We start from the raw sequence: 24,011 nt of genomic DNA, 5'->3' as shown, positions 1-24,011 counted from the left end.
TTGTATCTCATCAATCTGAGTTGTTTTTTTTTGGATAGGTGAACAAGAGGATTGACATTGTCTCCAGCAAGCTCCTGCAAGACAAAATGGTCTGGAAACTCAGTTCACATGAAATCCGGGGTGAGCAAGCCAATTGGTGCAAATTTGTCTTCGTGGGAGGAGACAGCAGTTGATGTTGGAGGATTGGAGGTTTGTGACTATTGTGCCACAGGGATCAGTGCTGGGCCCACTGTTGCTTGCCATCTATATTAACAATTTTTTTAACATTATCAATGTTCGCAGCTGACACTAAACTTGCGGATGCAGTGCACAGTGAAGATGTTTATCTAAAGTTACAATGGGATCTCGATGGGGCTGTGGACAAAGAATGACGGATAGATTGTAATTTGGACAGTGTGAGGTGTTGCACTTTGCTTTGTAAAACAGGGCAGGATTGTTTGTGGGAGCTTCCTGCGTTAAAGAAGCTGCAAAGAATTTTACATAAAAACTGAATGTTTTTGCGGCATGTGGTGTGGACCCTGTGCTTGTGGACACTATTCGTAGAAGTTTTGGTTTTAGATCGTGCTCCTGAAGGTGCATGACAGCTTACTGCTAGTCCCAAAGGAAAGAAATTCGACTAAAACATTTAATAACATATTATGCAGTAAATCCTGGGTAATTGTCAAGACAAACAATAACGAGGTGAGCAATTCCGAGGGATTAGCCGTACTGGCAGCTCGTTTCTTCCGGCTGGTGCCATGGTCTTGGCCCGGAGCGTTTTGCTGCGGTGGAGCTCGGGTCTAATGCAAGGCATGATCTGCTGTTTAGACAATAAAAACGGCAGGCCAGACAGCCCGCATAGGCAGGGTATCGGGACCGGAGGGGAGGGTTGGGCCAATTTCCCACGCTCTCTCGCAGTGTTCATTCCGCAATGCTGAGGCTATGAGTCTGTCCCCGGCTGCTGTGCTTCCTCTCTGCAAGCTTTCCGGCGATTTCCACCCTTTATATGCTGAGCTGAGACCGAGGCTTGGGCCTATTCCAGGGATTCGGACCTAATAACTCAATCTGGTTCAGTAAACTGTTCGTCACTATGCGCAATGGGTGTCGGTCTTTCTGAGTTTTAATTAGCAGCAATAGATCAGAAATTGAGTCCGGTTTTAATGTTAAAACCATTATATTTATTAGTATCTACTCAAAATATAGAAAACAAAATGAAATAAGCGGGCAGTAACAGTGTAATGTGTGCGTGGCTCCCGAAGTGTCAAGCTTAGGAATAGTTCTTAAAGTCTTAAGATGGCAAACTAGAAAGGTCCAGTAATCCACGAAGTAAATGAGGGATTACTTAAGTGAGGGAATCCACGTTAAAATGGAGAAAGGAGGCGATCACGAAGAATTCCACAGGTTCCCCGCTGGGAAAACGAAATAACAGTCGCCAAAGATCTTATCCGTCGAGTCGTCCCAAAATTCACGAAGAAATACCACAAGATGACAGTCACGGAATATACCCTAGCACAAGTGCTCACAACATAATATACCCTAAACCATGTAAGGGTTATCAAAAGTGGTCGCCACGGGGTACTCCAACAAAATCCACGTATGGATCATACGAAGTGACAGCCAACCCAATCCTTTGGGCTTGGGAAAGTATCAGATTTTACCCATTATCGTAACAAGCTGTTCCTGCCCACAATCGAAAACTTCCTCTCTCTCTCTCTCTCTCTTTTCCTTCTGAAAGTCCCAGTAGTCTGCCGCATCTTGTTATACTGACGTCATACACCCGGCTCGTTCAGGCGTTTCAAAGTGACACCCACAGTAAACAAAACCGTGGTCACGTAACAGGTTCCTTCGGGTTTCTCGCTTTGTGGTTATCTGTAGACAGATACATCTCAAACTTGTATAATTTATCCATGAATTAATAATAAATGCACTTTGAACCTTGCTTACCCAGTAACCTTCGCGATGCCCAATTCGCCGGCGAGATCCAACAATGAAACAGGCGTAAGGGTCACAGACAGGCTCCGAATTCGCGCATGCACTCAGTGAGAAAAGGGTCTGAAAAATCGGTGGCAGGTAAGAGCGAGATTCCGGTTGGGGATTTCATTAGTATTGGCGTGCGCAGCGAAATTGAGAGACAATTGCTGTGAGGCAGGACACACCGTAGCCCTGCACCCCGAGACGGTCTCGGTTTATTCGATTTCTCTTTGTCCCAGGTTTCTGCTGATGAGCGAAGGTTTGCCGTCATCTCTGCGACGCATGCGCATCACTGCAACAGTGGCAGGATAGACGGGTCTCTTCCCTCGTGGGGGTTTCTGGGTAGAGAGACAGCCATGGATAACACTACTAACACGTTCCCAAGTTTTGTAGGAGGTCGTTGGAAGCGCAGGTAGATTAAATGAGAGCAGACGGATCTCTCAAGACACTGCCAGGCTGCAGCTAACTAAATTTCAGTCTACGACTCCCTCTACCTTCCAGTCCAGGAAAATGTCAGTTAGTGCTGCATGGACAAAAAAAAACCTCCATCTGCTTTAGTTCTTGAAAAAAACACCTTCGTTCTACCTCGTTGTAACAGTGTGATATCAGAGCTGACCATAGAGACTATAATAATGTCTGGAATGTTGTTCTGCACCCATCAATGTCTTTCATAATTTTTTTTTTACAGGATTGAAACAGCACAGAATTTGTATCTGGGAATCTCAAACGCAAGGAGTTCACTCACTCAGCCGGTTTGCAGACACACCAGTTTGTTTAATATGGAGAAAGACCATTCACATGCTCTCTGTGTATGAGGAATGAACTCAGTTATCCAGCCTGAAGAAATATTAGCCCGTTCACACCATAATGAAATAATTCACCTGTTCTGTCTGCGGGAAGCAATTAATTTTGTCGGCCAAGCTGGAAATACATCAGAAAATTCACAACTGTGAGAGACTGTTCACCTGTCCCACATCTGGGAAGAGATTCACTCACTCAGCCAACTTGCTGGCACTCCAGTGAGTTCACAAGGGAGAGTGACCATTCAACTGCTGTGCATGTGTGGGAAAAGATTCACACCATCACCTGGTCTTGTGACACACAAGCGTTTTCACACTGTGGAGATGCCATTTACCTGTTCAGATTGTGGGAAGGGATTTCCTGACTCATACCAATTGAAGATACATCAACGAGTTCACACTGGAGAGAGGCCATTCAGCTGCTCAGAGTGTGGAAAGGGGTTCACTCGGCCATCTGAACTGAAGCTACATCAGCGAGTTCACACAGGGGAGAGACCATTCACCTGCTCAGACTGTGGCAAGGCATTTACTCAGTCATCCAGCCTGCAGACACACCAACGACTTCACACTGGAGAGAGGCCATTCACCTGCTCAGACTGTGGAAAGAGATTCACTTGGTCATCTGACCTACGAGCACACCAGTCAATTCACACTGGGGAGAGACCATTCATCTGCTCAGACTGTGGTAAAGGATTCACTCGGTCATCTCATCTGAAGCTACATCAGCGAGTTCACACAGGAGAGAGGCCCTTCACCTGTTCAGACTGTGGGAAAGGATTCACTCGATCCTCTGACCTGTTAGCACACCAGTCAGTTCACACTGGGGAGAGATCGTTCACCTGCACAGACTGTGGGAAAGAATTCATTCGGTCATCTCAACTGAAGATACATCAGCGAGTTCACACCGGGGAGAGGCCATTCACCTGCTCAGACTGTGGTAAGGCATTCACTCAGCAATCCAGCCTGCAGATACACCAGCGAATTCACACTGGAGAGAGGCCATTCATCTGTTCTGAATGTGGGAAGGGATTCACTCAGTCATCCACCCTTGTGGCACACTACCGGGTTCACACTGGAGAGAGACCATTCACCTGTTCTGAATGTGGGAAGGGATTCACTCACTCATCCAACCTTGTGACACACTATCGAATTCATACTGGGAAGAGACCATTCACCTGCTCTGAATGTGGGAAGGAATTCACTCGGTCATCCAACCTTGTGACACACTACCGGGTTCACACTGGGGGAAAAGTTTAAATAAGTTGCATTCTGGATATTTAACCATTGAGGTTGCTGAATCCTGAGGCAAGTTCAAAAGTGACTGTTGGTGTCGTACTCTGCAATTATTGCTGCAGTTCATCACACCTAGTTCTGCACGCTGATCATTGGGCATGGAAGGAGTTTCTTCTGCTGATGTTCACCTTTAGTGGGATTGGAGTTTAATATTCTGGATCTGTGACTAATAAATCAGTTCTATTTTAAGCTCTGTCTCAGCTCCCTGGTGAAACTACAACACCCACAGAGTACAGTAGGGAGTCAACTCAGCCCAGCTGCTCCCTGCCAGACATTCTGTACCTTGACAGTCCTTTTAAATCCATCTCTGCTGTTCGCCTCTGCTGCTTCCTGTGGTGATGGGATCCAAACAATCACCACTGTGGGAGAATTTCCCTTGAATTTCCTGCATGACTTTTTGCAGAATGACAAATAAGATGAGCTGACTGTAGTTAAGTCTGATATGTTCTTCGTTTCTCATACTTCTAGGCCGAGGAAGAATGACATTGGCAGCTAACCTCCTCTTTTCAACTTTATGGGTCATGTTCACTGCTTCTCAAGGGCTCTGTATCACACAGTTGGGTTGTTAGAATACACCACTGCTCTCCAAAGTCTGAAAGCAGATTGCGGAATCGTTAGTTGGGCATTCAGTTGAGCAGAGTTGGAAACCAGAGGCAGGTCAGCACAGGGCAGGGTTTGGTACTCTGGACAGTAGTAAGAGCACATAATGATGAGCAGGGAAACAGAGCCGGTGGGAGTTGGGGGGGGGGGGGTGTTGCATTGAATGGCAGAGTAGCGATGCTTGGAAGCTGATTGTTAGAGTAAAAAAATTGGGTTGACTTTTGACACACTATGCCTGTTGACAGAGGGTATATTGCTTGTGGGAGCTTGCTGTGTTAAATAGCTTGCTGCGCTCTTGTAAAAATATTGACTGCTTGATACACACAGGAGGTACTGCAGGTGCTGGAAATCTATGCACATAATGTGGTGAAGGAGCTCAGCAGATCAGGTGTCATCTATGGATGGGAATAAACAGTCGATATTTTGGGCCAACACCTTTCACAAAGTCATCTTTCAATGGCACTGTTCTTACCTAGAAATCAGAGGTTTAGAATGTACTATCACTATGAATTGAGTGTGTAGGTGCCGAGTCTGTTGGATCCAATTGTTTAATTTTTATTGTCATTTTCTTTGCAGTTTAACAAATAATTATTTACTTGTATTTGAAGTAGCCTTTCTATGCGTATCAGTTTAATATGTCTTTAATGGTTGTACAAAGTAGAATTCTGGGTGGGGCTTCTTTGCAATTCATTAAATGAGTAAATGTTTCCTCATTGGTTAAGTTTTACTGCAGCACTGACAAGTGTGTTCTAAATGGATTATTATCCATGGATTTGAATGGAATTTTCCGTATCTTTGGGTATAGAAGTAATTGCTTTTTGCTGGGTGCCATCTTTTGTTTCTCTCTTTTCTTCAAGAAGTGGACACCTGTCACTGTTCTGTTCTGGTTCTATGAACTTTTAATAAAACAATTGTGAAGCAACAAGTTTCATGCCTCATTCCTGACTTCTAAAAGAAGGTTAGGCTTCATCAAAATATCAAAACATCAAAATATGTCAAATGATGTAGTTGGCATGATTTAGAGCTCAGAGTAATCAAAACATTGAATTCATAGAAGCAGTGGAGCACAGATTACTACTAAATTCAGGCAAACTGGTAGAGCATGAGGAAAAAAAATAAATCTGAGTTGCAGGACAACCCGTTAAAATTTTGAGATCATGGTCAAAGTACGTACGTACATACTTAAGACTGAATTAAAACAGTGGGCAAAGTTGTGAAAAATTTAAGTTTGATAAGATTATTGAAATATACCATCAATGATGAATCTAATAAAATGTGGCTCCTGATGATATTATCAGGAAATGACTGCAACTGGTTTCGTGATAAGACCTAGTGGTCAGTTGATCGAATGTGTGTGTGACTGAAAGAGTTAACATGACAAATAAAATCCTTTATGAATCAAAAGAGACATGAAACTTGTGATAAAATACAAAAACAGCATGACAGTTATGAGATCATTGGGCTCTCTTCTAGGCAATTTGGGAACTGTACAGAAGAGAAGGGGACTAATATCCTAACAGAAAGGTTTGTTAATGCTGCATAGTGTGGTTTAAACCAGAGTTGCAGGGGGATGGGAACCAGAGTGCCAGAAGAGTTATTGGAAAGATTGTGGAGACAAATTTTGGGAAGACCTTAGAAAAAAGTGAAGAACATGGTGCGACTTGTGTCCTGAGCTGGGTACATTTCAATACAAGGAATATTGTAGGAAGAGCAGATCAGTTCAGGGCATGGATCAGTATCTGAAATTCTGATATTGTAGCTTGGTAGCAAGACAGGCTCAACTGGCAGCTCAATATTCCAAGGTTCTGTTGTTTTAGATGTGAAGTAGTAGGAGGGATTAAAGGAAGAGGGGTGGCGTAACTAGTCAGGAAAATATCATGGCAGTGCTCCCTCGGGACAGACTGGAGAATTCTTCTAGTGAGGTGTTAAGGGTGGAACTGAGAAATGAAAAAGGTATGACCACATGAATGGGGCTATATTGCAGACCACACAACAATCCGAGGGATGCAGAGGAACAAGTTTGCAGAGAGACCACAAACTGTTGCAAGAAACATAACTGTTATAGCAGGTGATTTTAACTTTCTACATATTGATTGAGAATCCCCTACTGTAAAAGAAATAAATGGGATAGAATTTGTCGAGTGTGTTCAGAGCAGTTTCCTTCATCAGTATGTAGAAGTCCCAGTGGCAGAGTGTGCAGTACTAGATCTGCTATTAGAGAATGAGACAGGGCAAGTGACAGAAGTTTGTGTAGGGGAACACCTTACATCTAGTGACCACAATACCATTAGTTCCAAAATAAATATGGAAAAAGAAAGGTCTGGCCTGCGGCTGAGATTCTAAAGAGCAAAAACATCAATTTTGATGGTATCGGAAATGCTGTGGCATGTTTGGATAGGGACAGGCCGTTTACTGGCTAATGTGCACTTGGCAAGTGGGAGAACTTCAAAAGTGAAATTTTGAGACTACAAAACTTGTATGTGTCTGTCAGAATAAGAAGCAAAAATAACAGGTGTAGAAATCTTGGTTTTCAAGAGATATTGAGAAAAAAGGAGGTGCATAGGTATTGGCTGGTCAGAACAAATGAGGTGCTTAAGGAGTATAAGGAATTCAAGAGGAGAACACTTCAAAAAGAATCAGGAGAACAAATAGAAGGCTTGAAGTTGCTCTAGTAGAGAAAGTGAAGGATATATTCTTCGGGATTTTAGAGATATGTTAAGAGCAAAATGATCACACGGAATAAAATTCGTCCTCTAGAAGATCAGAATGGTATTCCATGTGTGGCGCCAAAACAGATGGTGGAGATCTTAAATAAATATTTTGTATCTGCATTTACTCAGGAGATGGCCAGAATCTATTGAAGTGAGTCAAAGTGACATCAACTTCATGGACCCTGTGCAGATTAGATTTCCAGATTTCAAATCAAGGTCGATAAATCACCAGTGTGACTTGACAAGGTGTCCCCTCAGACCCTTCAGTAGGCAAGTGCAGAATTGCTGGGGCCCCAGCAGAGATATTTAAATCATTCTTAGTGACAGCGGTACCAGAGGAATTCTGGATAACCAATGATGTTCAGTTTTTTAAGAAAGGCTCTAAACATAAACAGGAAATTAAAGGTCAGTGAGTCTGACATCACTTGTGGGAAGTTATTGCAAGGTACTTTAAGGGACTGTATATGTAAGTAGTTCGATAGACATGGACTAACTCAGGATAGTCAGCATGGCTTCATGGTCATAGTTTTTTGAGGAAGTTATCTGAAAAGTAGATGAAGGCAAGGCACTGGATGCTGGTTACATGGACTTTAGAAAGGTTGACAACGTCCAGCATGCAAGGTTGATCAAGATGGTTCAGTCACTTGGCATTCAAGATGAGGTAGCAAATTTGATTAGACATTGACTTTGTGGGAGAAGCCAAAGAGTGGTGATAGAGGTTTGCCTCTCTGACTGGAGGCCTATAACTAGTGGTGTGCTGCAGGGACCGGTGCAGGGTCCATTGTTGTTTTTCATCTATATCAATGATCTGGATGATAATGTGGTTAACCAGATCAGCAAATTTGCAGATGAAACCAAGATTGGGGATGTAGTGGACAGCGAGGGAGGCTATCATGGGATAGCCAAAGGGACCTGCATCTGTTGGAAAAGTGGGGTGAAAATGGCAGATGGAATTTAATGCAGAGAAATGCAAGGTGTTGCACTCCAGTAGAACCAACAAAAGTGTTACACTTGAATAGGGCACTGAGGAGTGTGGTCTGGGAATACAGGTTTGTAATGTATTGAAAGTGGCATCACGGGTAGATAGGGTCATAAAGAAAGCTTTTGGCACACTGGTCTTCATGAAATGTACCAAGTACTTGAGAAGGGATATTATACTGAAGATGTATAAGACATTGGTGAGGCTTAATTTGGAGTATTGTGTGGAGTTTTGGTCACTGACCTACAGGAAATACATTAATAAGGTTGAAAGGGTATAGAGAAAAATTAGAAGGATGTTGCTGGGTCAGGAGGACCCGAGTTATAAGGAAACACTGAATAGGTTAGGACTTTATTTCTTAAAATGTATAAGACTAAGAGGAGATTTGATAGAGGTATACAAAATTATGAGGGATATAGACAGGGCAAACGCAAGCAGGCTTTTTCCACTGAAGTTTTTCCATGGGTTATGGGTATAAGGTGAAAAGTTTAAAGGGACCATGAGGGGAAACATCTTCACTCAGAGGGTCATAGGAATGTGGAATGAGCTGGCAGCACAAATGGTGCATTCCCATGTATAAAAGAAGTTTAAGTGAATGGTCAGGGTAAGAAGGGCTACAGACCCAGTGCAGTTTGATGGGAGTAGGCAGTTTAAAGGTTTTCAGCATGGACTAGATGCCCTAGGATGCCCTATTTCTATGCTGTATTTCTTTATGACAAAAATGTCTAAATTGCAAATCTTTGTATTAACCAAATGAGTGAAAGACCAAGGCAGTAATTTAGTTGAATTCACACAGAAAATGCTGGAGGAACTTGTGTTTCAACATACTCTGGTAGTAGGCCACAGTACAGAAATATTTCAGGAAGCAGTGAGAAGAGACAAAAAATAAAACTAATGAAGAAAAGGCAGATATGTTATCTCAATAATTTGTGTTGCTCTGGATTTCCAGTATCTGTAGCATCTCTTGTGTTCTTAGTTCAATCAGTGTGCATTGCTCAGCGCTCAAAAACAAATTGAATCAAGGTCTGAAAGCGCAAGCGCGACTTCAAGTGGGCGATACTGCTCATCATGCTGCAAGGATGCCTCTGCTGGAGTTTCAACCAGGGAAGCATCTATTTTTTAAGCAACACCCACAAAATGCTGGTGGAACTCAGCAGCCCAGGTTGCATCCATGGAAAAGCGTAAACAGTCGATGTTTCGGGCCGAGATCCTTCATCAGGACCCATGTCTGCAGATTTTCTCTTATTTGACCTACTTCTCAAACTCTGCTCTAGGAAACTAATGGTCCCCAGTGACTCAAGTAAGGCTGACAGTGAAGAGAAAAAGTGATCAACAGCAAAGTTGTAACTTGATTCTGGTTTGTGTGTTGATGAATCTAATTAAACTGGCAAGGTACAAGGAAGAGGAATTTATGCAGTGGTTGGGGAAGGTTCTTTGCAGCAGTATGTTACAGAGCCCACCCAGGAACAGGCTATTTCATACGTGGTTCTGTGTAAGGAGGTCAGAATAAAAAGAAAGATTGTGGTGAAGGATCCCGAGGAAGAAGTGATTACAACATCGGAGAATTCCAGACACAATTTGAGAACAAACACCTGTGTCCAAACCGATGTCGTCAACCTAAATAAGGGCAATTACATGGGTATGAGGGTGTAGTTTTATGGGGTGGCTGAGGAAAATAGACTCAGGGACAGATCAGTAGATGGCAGTTGTTTAAACAGCTGGTTGATAATGCTCACAAGACATTGACTCCAATTAGGCAGAGGGATCCAGGAGAAAGATGAATCATCTGTGATCAACGAAGATTGGCAAGGTAAATATACAATCAAAGAGTATGTAAGGAGGCAAGTGCTGGTAGTAACCCACAGTACAGAAATAATTTGATCAATGTTCATGGTATGGACACAGCAAACTTGCCATAGTTATCTCAGAAGTGACATTTCAACACTATGCAATAATCAGTAATAATCACTATTTCAAGGGAAAATCTAAAACAAACAACACAATGTCCAAATGACCTGCACCTTAGGGCTTGGAGAGAAAGTGGAGACATTATTTGAAGATTGTCAAAACTCACTGTGTTCCAGGAAGATCCCAGTGAGTTGGAAAACCTGAAATGTGACTCTATTGTTGAAGGGTGGAAGACAAAGAGTGGGTAACTGAAGTCCTGTTAACTTCTCATCTGTTGCTGGCAATGTGCTGGAATATGTGACCTACAAAGAAATAGCAAGCCATTTAGAAAATTTTAATGTCACCAACCTGAGTCAATAGTTCAAATGATCAAGCTGACCAAGGTTCCCAACTGAGCCTGTCCCATTTCCCTGCATTTGGCTCATATTGCTCAAAGCCTTTTTGTTCCACCTACCTGTCCAAATATCTTTTTAGCATCATTAGTATACCTGCTTCAACCATTTCTACTGACAGACCATTCCATACATTGTCCACCCTCTGTGTAGAAAAGTTGCTCTTCAGGTTCCAGTTAAATCTCTCCCTTCTCATCTTAAACCAATGCCCTCCAATTCTTAATTCTGCAACCCTGGCAAAAAAGACTGTTTTCTGATCCTAACCAGGCCCCTCATAATTTTATACACCTCTATAATATAACCACACATTCTCCGACACTCCCATGACAATTGGCCAAAGCTGCTGAAACTCTCTCCATAAATGAGTTGTTCGTGACCCAGCAACATCCTCAAATCTCCTCTGCTCTCTTTCCAGCTTATGGTGCCTGTCCTCCAGCAGGGTGACCAGATCTAAACACCACATTCCAAATCACAAGCAAGAGAAAAACTGCAGATGCTAGAAATTCAAGCAACACACACAAAATGCTGGAGCAACGCAGCAGGCAAGTCCAGCTGAAGGGTCTCAGCCCGAAATGTTGACTGCTCTCTTTTCCAAAGATGCTGCCTGGCCTGCTGAGTTCCTACAGCATTTTGCATGTGTTACCATATTCTAAATACAATGTTCCAACTGGAAAACAAGGGCACTTACGTCAGAATGCTGTTTCTGGATTTCAGTTCGGTATTCAACATTATTGTTGCTCAGACCTGGTAAACAAACTCTTACTCTACAGCTTAAATATACCACAGTGCAACTGGATGTTGGATTACCTAACCACAGACATCAGAACACACAACTGCTCCTCTGTCTCCCATCATCCTCAACGCACATGACACCCACCTGCCACCCCCAGGCTGCATGATAAGCCCATTGCAGTACACTCTGCTCACAAGAGACTGTATGGCCAAATATGCAAGGTAGCACATTGTCAAGATTGCTGATGACACGACAGAGGAGGGACTCATTACCAACTACAATGAGGCAGTCTACAGGGAGGAGTGGAGGAGCTGAAGGCTTGCTGCCAGTCAAATAACTTCTCCCTCAATATCAGTAAGACAAAGGAGATGGTTATCGACTTCAAAAGTCACACCACTCACACTGCTCTTTACATCGGCTGCAGAATAGATAGATAGATAGATAGATAGATACTTTATTCATCCCCATGGGGAAATTCAACATTTTTCCAATGTCCCATACACTTGTTATAGCAAAAAACTCATTACATACAATACTTAACTCAGTAATAATAAGATATGCATCTAAAACACTAACTCAAAAAGCATTAATAATAGCTTTAAAAAAGTTCTTAAGTCCTGGCAGTTGAATTGTAAAGCCTAATGGCATTGGGGAGTATTGACCTCTTCATCCTGTCTGAGGAGCATTGCATCGACAGTAACCTGTCGCTGAAACTGCTTCTCTGTCTCTGGATGGTGCTATGTAGAGGATGTTCAGGGTTTTCCATAATTGACCGTAGCCTACTCAGCGCCCTTCGCTCAGCTACCGAAACTGCTCAGTAGAAACTGCGAGCAGTTTCAAACTCCTGGGAATGTACATATCGCCCAAACTCTCATGGTCAAAGAAAACATCTGACAGAATCAGGAAAGATCACCAACTCTACTTTCTGAAGAGGCTGAAGAGAGCTGGACTATGCACATCAATGCTCGCGACTTTCTACAGATGTGTATTAGAGAGCATCCTAACCTCCTGCGTAATACATAAACTGCACTGCGGCAGACAGGAATGATCTGCAATGGGTATCCAAACCTGCCCAACACATCACCAGTACCAGTTTACCCAGCATTAAGGACATATATACAGAAAGGTGCTGGTAAAAAGTCAGCAATATCATGAAGGATACTAGTCACCCAGCTCATGGACTGCTTGATTTACTCCCATTAGGGTGGAGGTTACGTAGCAACTTCACCACGATCACCAGGCTCAAAAACAGTTACTTTCCCAAAACAATAAGTCTGATCAACACATCTAACCACTAACCCACTCTTGCTCACCTTCCCCTCTACTTCTTCATTTCCTGTCAATGTCCTTATGTACAGACAGTCCTGTGCGTAGCATCACTTTATGGACATACAATCAATCTGTGGAAATAAACTATCTGTCTATTTATATTTGTGTTTTTTTATTATTGTATTTTTTGCTGCATCAGATCTGGAGAAAAACTATTTTGTTTTCCCTTACACTTATGTACTGGAAATGACATTAAACAAGCTTGAATCTTGAAATATGGCCACAGTGCCATGTTGCACAACTATAACATTACATCCCAACTTTATACTCGGTGTCCTGACCGATGACAGCCAGAATTCCAAAGACCTCCTTCGCTACCCTGTCCTCCTGCGACCCAGTTTGAGAAACAGTCAGCTGGTTTGGTGAAAGGTTTGTCTGGCACGTTTGTCAAATGTGCCAGAGATCTTCAAGACTTTACAGGGGAAGCTGAAGAAGTTGTGTGTTTGGATTTTCAAGGTGCCACAAAAGAGGTTGGTGCACAAGACCAGAGCGCATCATACTGGGGTGAGTGTGTTAACATGGAATGAAGACTGGTTATCACATAAAGACAGAAACAGAATAAACAGTCCTTTTTCAGGCAGGGAGGATTGGAGTATCCCAGGTCTCTATAATCGGATACAAAGTGGGTGAAAACCTGCTGAATGGAGCTTTATGTGGGGAAGTGTGACGGCATGTACAGTGGTAGAAGGAATCAACAGGCAGATTCCTATTTATGTAAAAGGAAATTGACAGTGAGAGAAATAGAGAGGGATCCATGTGTTGTCCTACACAACAAAACAGCAGACAGGAGCAGTGCGATGTTTGGAAAGTGAACGGTGCATTGACATTCATTGCTGGCTGGTTGGTGCAGACAAATACTGAAGTGAGTGAGCAGTTTTAAACTCCTGGGAGTGCACATCACACACAACCTCTCATGGTCCCACAGCACATCTCCACAGTCAGCAAAGCTCACCAATTCCTCTACTTTGAGGAGGCCCAGGAGTACTGATCTGTGCACATCAATACTCAGAACCTTTGACAAGCGTGCAGTAGAGAGCATTCTAACATGCTGTATCACTGTATGGTACAGATACTGCCCTGCAATGGACAGGAAAGCTGAGCAATGGGAAGTGAAAACTGCCCAACACATCACCAGTACCAGCCTACCCATTATCAACAAAATACTGTATATATACAGAAAGGTGCTGGATAAAGGCCAGCAATATCATGAAGGATCTACCCACAATGCCTATGGACTTTTGGTTCCAATCCCATCAGGAAAATGCTACGCAGCATCCTCACCAGGACCGGGAGACTCAAGAACAGTTAGATTCCCCAAGCCGTCAGGCTGATCAACACCTCCGCCCATTAACCCCCACACTACCACTACATTCACATCACCAAGCGTCACTTTATGTACAGAGTACAATCGATGTATAAAAGTTACATTACATTGTCTTATAGTTACTTCTACATCTTTAGATTTTTAAAAAAATTGTGTTCTTGATGCTTATTGTGTTTTTTTATGCTGCATCAGATCTGGAGTAACAATCATTTTGTTCTCCTTTACAGTCATGTACGGAATAATGACAGTAAACAATTGTGAATCTTGAATCATTGTTACAGTGATGGACTTTGGCAAGCTAAAGCAGTCCAGGACATACATAGTGAATGGGAGAGTCCTGGGGAGTGTGAATGAAGAAAGAGATCTTCAGATACAGGTACATATTTGGCAGCACAGGTAGACAAGGTCGAGAAGGCGGCACATGGTATGCTTACCTTCATCAGCAAAGGCACTGAGAGGAGTTGGGACATCACATTACAGTTGTACAAATCATTCAGAGCACCCTGTGCAGTTCTAGTCACCACACAATAGGAAGGATGTGATTAAGCCAGAAAGGTGCTGAAAAGATTCACAGTAACATTGACTGGACTGGAGGGATTGAGTTGCAAGGAAAGATTGGATGGGCTGGGATTGTTTTACACAGAGTAAAGGAGGCTAAGGGGAGACCTGACGGAAGTTTATAGAACTATGAGTGTGTGGATAAGGTAGAGAGTCAGAATCCTTTTCCCAGGGCGGAGACGTCAAATACGAGGAAAGATAACTTTCAGATGACATGGTGAGAATTTAAAGCTGGTGGCAGTGCAAGTAATAGTTTTGTTTTATTTATAGTGGTGGGGTCTGGTGTGGGCTGCCATGGAGACTGGGGAAGTAGATAATAGGCTTTTAGACATGAAATGAAAGGATATAAATCACATGTAGGCAGAAGAGATTCAGTTGCATTTGGCATTGTGTTCAGCACAGTCATCGTGGGAAGCAAGACCTGTTCCTGATCTGTACTGTTCTGTGCTCTTGGTGAGCAACGGTGACAGAAAACTCTTCAGCCAGGGGCACACACAGGTGTATCTGCGGCAATGAGTAAGGTCCTCGAGAGAGTTGGAGAACAAAAAGGCCAAAAAGGACAAGTACTGTAAATAGTTTTCTGAAAGTGTAGACAGGGTGGTGAAGACATTTGGCACATTGCCTGTATCAATTGTGGCTTGGAGTTCAGGAGTTGGGCCTTCATGTTGTCACTGTACAAGTTAGTGGTGAGACCACAATATATTATGTGTGGTTCTACTCACCCACTTATAGGAAGAATGTCATTAAGCTGGAAAGGGGCAAAAAGTTTAGGGGAGTCTAAAACTCTCCTAATGTAAAAGAGAAAGACTCATCATGGGGAGAGTGTGTGGAGAGTTTGAAAGGAGAAATTAGAAGGACAAAGACAAGTCACAAATTACCAGTGGAAAGAAAGATTAAGGGTATGCTCAACAGAGGTTAATAATATATACATACTAATGAGTGGTTTAAGGATATTAAGAACAAGAGTGTAACCAGGGAATGAGTGGGGCCTGTTGTTGAGCAAAGTGACACCCTGTGTATGGGAGGAGAGGAGGTGGACAGGGTCCGAAATGAATAGCTCTCCGCTATATTCACCAAGAAAAAGGCATTGCATTTGGAGATTTCAGTTGGTGCACTGAAATTCCAGAGCAGATGAAGGTTAACAAAGGAGGCGATATTAGATGTCTTAGCATGGTTAAAGGTGAATAAATCCCCAGTGCCTGATTAGATATATGTCAGGCTACTGTGGGTGACAACAGCAGAGACTGTTGGGGTGCTGAAATACTTCAATCGCCATGGCCACAAAAAACTCAATCTTGATAACTGTGAGGCAACACTTACCTTCAGTTAAATAAGGGTAGGACATTCAACAAATGGTGGGGTCTGAGGGAGTACTGAGAAATAGAGGGATCTTGATGTACAGATACAGAAATATCTGAAGGTGGCAGAAACAGATAGAGTGAAGAATGTCAGTGTTCATTAGCTGAGGTTCACAAAAGAAGTGTTGGAAGGACTTTTAAAAAGATTAATCAGGCCACAGCTGGAACATAGTGCACAGTTTCGGAAGGGTGAGATTGCACTGGAGAGGTGATTCACCATGATATTATGTGGGAAGATAGATTGAGTTAGATGTAGAGGCTGCATAGGTTGGTCTTTTTCCCCTGGAGCATAAGAGGATGAGGGGTAAAATTAAAGAGAGCATAAAATCATGAGGAACATAGACAGTGTGAATGGTCACAGACTTTCCCAAGCACAAAGGAATCTAAAACTTGAGGGCATATATTTGAATGGGGAAAGGCTGAGAACAGAGCGATGAGGGACAATGTTCTCTACATAAGCTCAACACTCAGCTTTCCACATTCTGGGGAAACAGGCCCAGTATTTTCAGCCTCTCCTTTGAACTCAGTCCCAGTCACATCCTTGTGAACTTTTCCTGCATCCCCTCCAGATGAATCATTTCCTTTCCATTGCTCGGCAACAATTCAACTCCAGCCTCATCAGTGTATTGTACACTTGTAACAATCCACCCCAACTCTTGTACTCAGTTCCCTTTTGAAGGATTTATGACACAGGACTTCTTCACCAACCAGTCTCCACTGTCATCACTTTAAATAAACCATGTACTCTGAGGTCTTGCTGTTCTACAATACTCCCTGGGTCCTGCCACTTACTGTCTAAGTCTTGTCCTCATTTAACTTGTAAAAATGCAACATTTTGAACTTCTGTAAGTTAAATTCCATCTAGTTTATCCACATCTTCTTGTACCTTACTACAAGGTTTGCAACCATCAGTGAATTTATTTATCAACAATTCACATCCAAATCATTAATGTAAATGACAAACAACAGGGGAGCAGCCATGGATCCCTGTAGCACACCACTGGTCACAGGTCTCCAATATGAAAAGGGAGCGGATGTGTAGATGCAGAAGGGCCACAGAGGGATGAGAGCAGATCTATGAGAGTTTATCAGGATGGGAGGAGGTTACAGAGAGAGTGAGGGGTGAGGACCCAGGAGGGATGTGAGCCCGAAGATCGGATGGAAAACATCAGGTAGGGAGCTGGGACACTAAGGAATTGACAGACACTTACTGTCCCCAGGACAGCAGGCAGGAAGTGAAGAAGATTAAGAAAAATGCTGGAAAAATCCCTTCTTTTTTACCCTCTTCCCCTATAGTTTTATGTATTCCGTAAAAGTGTCTCCCCTTATGGCCATTATCCCACAAATCTTTATGGAACCCCCTAAATCTTAATCCTACGAACCCCTTCTGATTTGCTTAGTGGGAGGTTTATATCCACTCCTGAACTTTTAATGGCTTTCTCAGCAAAACAATCACCCCACTCATACCCCTCAACACCTCTATGTGTTGGGACCCTTAAGGAGCCAACATATAAACCAAGAATTTGTATACAAAATAATGTTTAATGAGCTTCCAACAGTAAATCTGACCTACTGCTAGAATAAACTGTTTTAAGACTCATCAAAACTGAAAAGGAAATAAACAAATTACAAATTTACATGGACAAATTTCCTCCACCCACTTTAAGCCTCAGATGATGGCAACCAGTTCTGTGGTATATACTGATAAATAGTTAATAAGTTGTTTTTTGTTATTGTTACCTGGAATTCAGGCACAATAACAGCACACCAACATTCCCAGTTAAATTATCTTCTGTAAAAATCGTTAACATACCGTAATAATTTTTCTTAATATATTGATGAACCAATACACCCTCAGGCAAAACAGAATCCTTAGACCTTATTAAAACGTGTAATCTAAAATCAACTGAAGTCAATGGAAAAAGCAAGGTGGGGTTACCAAGAAAGCTGCAGAACATATTGTGTAATCCAACAAACATTTTATTCCTGGTGTGATAAGAACCCAGCCACCCAAAAGTAAGAACACTTCTCCTGGTGTTCCTAACAATTTCCACCACACGTTTAACGGGGTGATCATTCCTCTGCCCAGACAAATTAATCCAGTATGTTAATATCAACTTCAACCTCTATTGTAAGGGTAATTGTTCCACTTCAACTAGTAAAGCCGGACGAGGGGACGACCTTACTGCACCACAACACAATCTTAAATCCTTTGCTTGTATCACATCCAAACGTTTTTAAAATTGACGATGAAGCTGACCATATGCCATACAGCCGTAAACAAGAAATCTAAACAAAGATAAATTGCCAATAAGGATTTTCGTGTAGCATCCCAAGAATATCCACTAAGATGCCTGAAAACATTAAATATTTAATATTTATCAATTATTTTACTGATATGGTGCTTCTACATCAGATTACTATCCATCCACATGCCTACAAATCTTACCGCCGGCAGTTCTTCAAGTAAGCTACTATATAATTTCCATTCAAGTGCAGGTCTATTAATCCTTCTTGTGAAACATGTTTTGAGTTTTAGCTATTGAAAGCTTAAATCCCCATCCGTCTGCCCACTTTGTCCTTGCCGCCCGGGGCTGACCGGACCGTTGCCGAGGAAACGACGTCGGTGAAGAGCCCTCTCTGTGACGTCAACGCGCCAGGGGTCGCAATTCGCAGGCTGTCACGTGATGGTGAAGAAACAGCCCGGCCAGGGGAAAGGGGCGCTGTTAATCAGAGGAGACGCTGGGAACCTGGTGAACATTATAAATAAATCACCGAACCCTTCATGAAAACAAAGAGCGTCACCGAAGAACATTTGTCATGGTCTAAGTAAATTTATTATCAAACCATATGCTACCTTGAGATTAATTTTCTTGTGGGCACTTACAGAAAAATAAATGCAATAGAATTTATGAAATCTATAAATGGCACAAAATCAGAATCAGGTTTATTATCACTGGAATCTGACGTGAAATTTGTTCTCTTAGCAGCAGCAGTTCAATGCAAAACAATCTCTCAGAGAGAAAAAAAATGATAATAAATACAATAAGACAGTAATAAATAAACAAGTAAATCAGATTGACAACCAATGTGCAAAAAATTAGCATCATGCAAATTATATAAACAATCAATAATATTGAGAACATCAGTTATAGAGAACTTGAAAGCGAGTCTGCAGATTCTGGAATCAGTTCAGTGAAGTTATCTCTGCTGTTTCAAGAACATGACTGGTGTAGTGTAATAACTCTTCCTGAACCTGGTGGTGTGGGACCTAAGGCTCCTGTATCTCCTTCCCAATGGCAGCAGTGAGAAACAACATGGCATTGATGAGGGATGTCCTTGATGAGGTAGAGCTCCTTGTAACTGTGCTCAATTATTGGGAGAGCTTTGCCTGTGAAGAACTGGGCTGTATCTACCACTTTTTTGTCATCTTCTGTGTTCCTGGGCATTGGTGTTTCCAGACTAGGCGATCATCCAACCAGTCAGGATACTCGCCACTGAGGATCCCTCAGTGGTACATATTGCAAGAACAAAACACTCGATTAATTACAAGTTGCAAGAGAAATACAGGAATGGTAATATTATAATTTAAACAGCGGGGTTATCATAACATTAATTTCATTTAGGTAACAAATCACTGAACACAGGAGAGGCCTGACACTGCAGCTGCCGAATCTCTTGCTTAAAGCAGTAAGATCAAATAAACTGTGCTACAAAGCTAACTATTGTATGACTTTGACAAGATTGAAAAGGATCCAAGATGCAATATGAACTGATCCCCGTGGACAATAAAAAGGCGGGCATATCTATTTTTTTCTAAAACTTCAAAAACCTGCCTCTCTCTCAACTAAGTTTCAGTAAAGGCTACAACATTGCAGTTGCATGCCCTAAGTGCATCATCCTTAACTACAATACTTATGCTGTTAAAACATACAGTCTTCAAACTATCTGGCCCATCATACCTGTTATGTTGATTTTGCCTTTCAATAATTTCTCTAACATCTGCCTTCTGTTCTGATCCTTACCTTGCTGACCTGGTGCTTTGGTTCACACCCCTCTACAAAACTCTCCCAAGTAGCATCAGCAAACTATCTTGGAGTATAATCAGCATGTCATCTAAACCTTTGACTACTTTTGTAGATTCACAGTGGTTCGATGACAGCCTGGTCTGGAAACACCAATGCCCAGGAATGGAGGTCTACAAAAAGAGATGGATACATCTTAGTTCATCCCAGGCAAAGTTCTCCCAGTCATTGAAAACAGTTACAAGGAGTTCTGCCATAAGAAAGCAGCATCCATCAGCAAGGACATCCGTGATCCATGCTGTGTTCTCCTTTCACTTCTGCCATAAGGAAGGAGATACAGGAGCCTCCTTCCAATCATGCTTTTCAAACAGCATAGATAACTTCACTGACATGATTCCACAATATGCAGACTCACTTTCAAGTTCTCAACAACACATGTTCTCAGCATTATTCATTTTTTTATTATTTGCACGTTTTGTCATTTTGACACGTTGGTTGTTTGTCAATCCCTGTCATTTATAGATTTCATAAATTCTATTGCATTTATTTTCCTGCACATGCCTGCAAAGGAAGAATTCTCAAGGTAGTAAATGCTGACATGTACATACTTTGATAGTCAGTTTACTTTGACTTTGACAAATGTTTTTCAGTGACGTTCTTTGTTTTCATGAAGGGTCCAGTGATTTACTTACAACGCTCACAAGGTTCCCAGCGGTTCCTCTGATTGACAGCTCCCTCTTTCCCTCCTCCCGGGCTGCTGTCTCACAGTCACGTGACAAGGCGGCCTTTTTCCCTTCCCCCAGAGCGCATTGACGTCACAGATGGTGGTGCTTCGTAAAGAAGCACGTTTCGTGACGTCGTTTCCCCGGCAACGGTCTGGACCGGGGCTGAATTTTTCTTGAATAATGGAGAGTCATTTGAGACTCCTGGGCCTTCCTGGAACACAGTGAGTTTTGAGAAAATTGAATTTACGTCTCCACTTTCTCTCCAGGCACTTCCTGTAAAACCATCTTTTTAAACATTTCTTATTCAATTTTTATTGAACACATACAAAAAACACTGAATATATGCTAACAAAGCCAGGGAATCACACTTAAGCAGCAACAAATATATAACTATTAACTTTAAATGTACAAATAAAGAAAAAAACACTCTAAATACTGTTGGACAGAAGGAGCTATTTTTAAAAGGAGTCACAAAACAAAAACATTTAGAGAAATAACCCGAAACGTTGACAAACTTGTACAGTCTTTACCGCTTTCTGGTTATGGGAAGTTTTCCGAGTACTAATGTATAGTTTGAAATTTGACATAAACTATAAATGAATGCTTCTCATTGCTGTATTTCCATTTATGGATATAAAACTTGCTGTAAATTAACAAAAGATTTATGATAAAAAATGATCCCTATGAGATTTGATATTATTAGTAAACCCAAATAAAACATTTTCAAAACAAAATGTAAAATCCGCATTAATATATTGATCTATAAATTCACAATCATCAATCCAAAATGTTTTAACACATTCACAATCACAAAACAGATTAAATAAATCCTCTGGATATAAACTACAAAAAGAACAGTTAGTTTAAATATCAGAATTAAACCTTGTCAAATAAACATTAGTTAGATAATATCTATGTATAATTTGAAACAAATTTCTTTAATTTTTTTCCTCAATAAAAATTAATTAAATTAGCCCTAAATACTCCTCCACCTCAGATTCCCCAAGCAACTATTCCAAAAACTAACAGCTGTAGGAATAGAAGTAATGTCTTTTTGAAACAAACTTCTAATACTTATATTATTTTTTTAAAAGACAGAGGAAAACAAATCTTTTCTACAGCTGTACTGGATGGATGCAAGCTGGGCAATTCAACTACCCACTATTTCTAAACAGCATAATTACACCATAGGGAATTGCATCCATAACAACAGCAAATTCTTTTGGAGTCACAGGAAATTCAAAGGTGGATAAAAAAATCGGTATAACTCAATAAAGTACTCTTTAATTAAATAACTGTTTAACTAACAAAATATTATTATCAAACCAACCTTTATAAAACAAAGACATATTCTTATAAGTTATGTTGTGGCTATTCCAGATAAAATAACCATGAGGAGAAAAACTGTAAATCATAGACCAAGGTAAAAGCATCTTTTTATGAAACTGAGATAAACGGAAAGGAACTTTTCTATTTTGTAAATTCATGTAAAACCATCATGTGCAGGTCGTTGGGACCTGGTGACATTTTGCTTTTAATCCCATTAGTTTTTTTTCCCTCTCATGTTGATGACTCTTGTAAATTATTGCAGTGTTGGGATGTTTGTTGTGTTTCTGATATGAACACTATTGACAGTACTGAATTTAATTTATTGCCATTTCCCTGTTTTAGCTTTTGAGTGTCTCACCGTTGGTTCTTGATGGATTTTCAGTCTGCTGGTCTACCTCTAGCCCTTGTCACCCTCTGTGCTCTAGTCTTTGATTTAATATTTCCCTTGACCTTGTTTGTTGACCACAGATGTTCAACTTTCTCCTGGATCCCTCTGTCTAATTGGTGTCAATGTCACTTCATCTACTGATCTGATCCCTGAGCCTAATTACCCCTGTTACGTACCCCGTAACTGGGTCACTTACCAGCAAAGATAGAGAGGTCCGTTGAAGTCTGATGGTACTATTTTTAAAAGTCTTTATTTATAAAGGAGCGCAAAAATAAGATTAATACAAACATTCAGATAATATACGTCGTCAATACTCAATCTAAAAGCACGGGTATAGTAATAATCATCAATAAGAAATAGCTCTATCATTTGTCTAGGGGATAATATATTGTCCGATGGAAATATAAAAGTTACTCAGTTCCTGCAGGCTTCAGCCTTTGGGGACCGCTGGGTTTTCACTTGTTGGAGAGAGAGAGATTTGTAAGAAAAAAAACTTGCCCGGGTCTTTTGATGAGGCCAATCCGTTGAGTCAGGGGAGTTGGTTCCCCGTTGTTAGTTCAAGAAAATCGTTTCTGTGGTACCCACCACCGGCTGCCAGGCAAGGGAACCGAACGCACGTGGCTTCCTTCAAATGGCTTCCCGCTATTACGGGATCGCTAGCGTTTCTTCTGGTGCGTCTGAGGGGCCGTCTCTACAGCCCCTCTTTTATCTTGACTCACAGGGTAGTAGATGTCAATCAGGTTGGGGGTGATGCAATCTCTCTCTCAAACAGCTCACTTTGCCCGAGGGCTTGCACGTAGCCTCGTCCCCAATCTACAAATGTGTCTCCAAGAGACAATAGCCAATGTCGCGTTATTTTGCATTGCCGGGGAACGAGGCATCCGGCACATCTCTCTCCCATTTCCTGGGTCCACTGACCCACCCCCCCTAGTGCTCTTGCAATTCTCACAAAGGAGGGGGCTCTTCCGGTAAGATGGCGATTGCTTAGCTGCTCTGAACTTTTGTTCAGTTATTGTCGCTATCTTTGCACTAAATGTCTCCATTTTTTAAACTTTAGTTAGGAACTATTTTGGTTTCTTTTACTTGCCTGTGAACACATCTACCTTACAATGTCTAGCAAGAGTTCTAAATCCGGGAGAAAGGAAGTTCCGGCTCTGCTGGCTGAGACCCTCGCTGCGCTGGAGCAACTCCGAGATGATATTTTAAAGGAATTGAGAACCGCTTTCAAACAGCTGGAAGCCAAACTGGATCGGATCAACGATAGAGTGGACGAACATGCTGAACACTTATCTCGCATCGATTCGACTTCTGAAGATTTAGAAAGTCGTGTTCGATACTTGGAGACTCTCTGTTCCAGCCTAGAGGAAAAATGTAACAAACTCCTTTCCAAAATGGTGGATCTCGAAAATCGCAGCAGACATCGTAACCTGCAAATTCTTGGGTTGCCATGGCCACCGAACAGGGATCAACTGTGAAGTTTTCTGCCGAGTTTCTCTGTGAGATATTCGGGAAAGATTTGCTTCCGAACCTGCCTGAGCTCGAAAGGGCACCCAGGGTCTACGTTCTCCCGGAATTCTGGGCTCCCGCCCGTGACCGGTAATTTTGTGCT

At 41.9% G+C, this 24,011-nt stretch overlaps 1 protein-coding gene across 1 annotated transcript; it reads left to right on the top strand.

Annotated features, from left to right (window-relative positions):
- The first annotated feature begins 1,981 nt into the window (after nt 1-1,981).
- On the top strand, nt 1,982-4,394 carry LOC140715803 (uncharacterized). Its single transcript, XM_073028194.1, has 2 exons — nt 1,982-2,049; nt 2,639-4,394. The coding sequence occupies exon 2, from the start codon at nt 3,009-3,011 to the stop codon at nt 4,005-4,007; it is 999 nt and encodes a 332-aa protein (XP_072884295.1). The 5' UTR covers nt 1,982-2,049; nt 2,639-3,008; the 3' UTR covers nt 4,008-4,394.
- The last annotated feature ends 19,617 nt before the right edge of the window (nt 4,395-24,011 follow it).

This window comes from Hemitrygon akajei, chromosome 24 (genome assembly GCF_048418815.1).
Source record: "Hemitrygon akajei chromosome 24, sHemAka1.3, whole genome shotgun sequence".
Classification (NCBI taxonomy): Eukaryota; Metazoa; Chordata; class Chondrichthyes; order Myliobatiformes; family Dasyatidae; genus Hemitrygon; species Hemitrygon akajei.
The sequence above is the reverse complement of the archived record's forward strand: the minus strand, read 5'-3'. Positions and strand labels throughout refer to the sequence as shown.

What these genes read in the sequence shown, in the direction of transcription:
- LOC140715803 (XM_073028194.1), top strand. Translation starts at nt 3,009, where the DNA reads ATGTGTGGGAAAAGATTCACACCATCACCTGGTCTTGTGACACACAAG.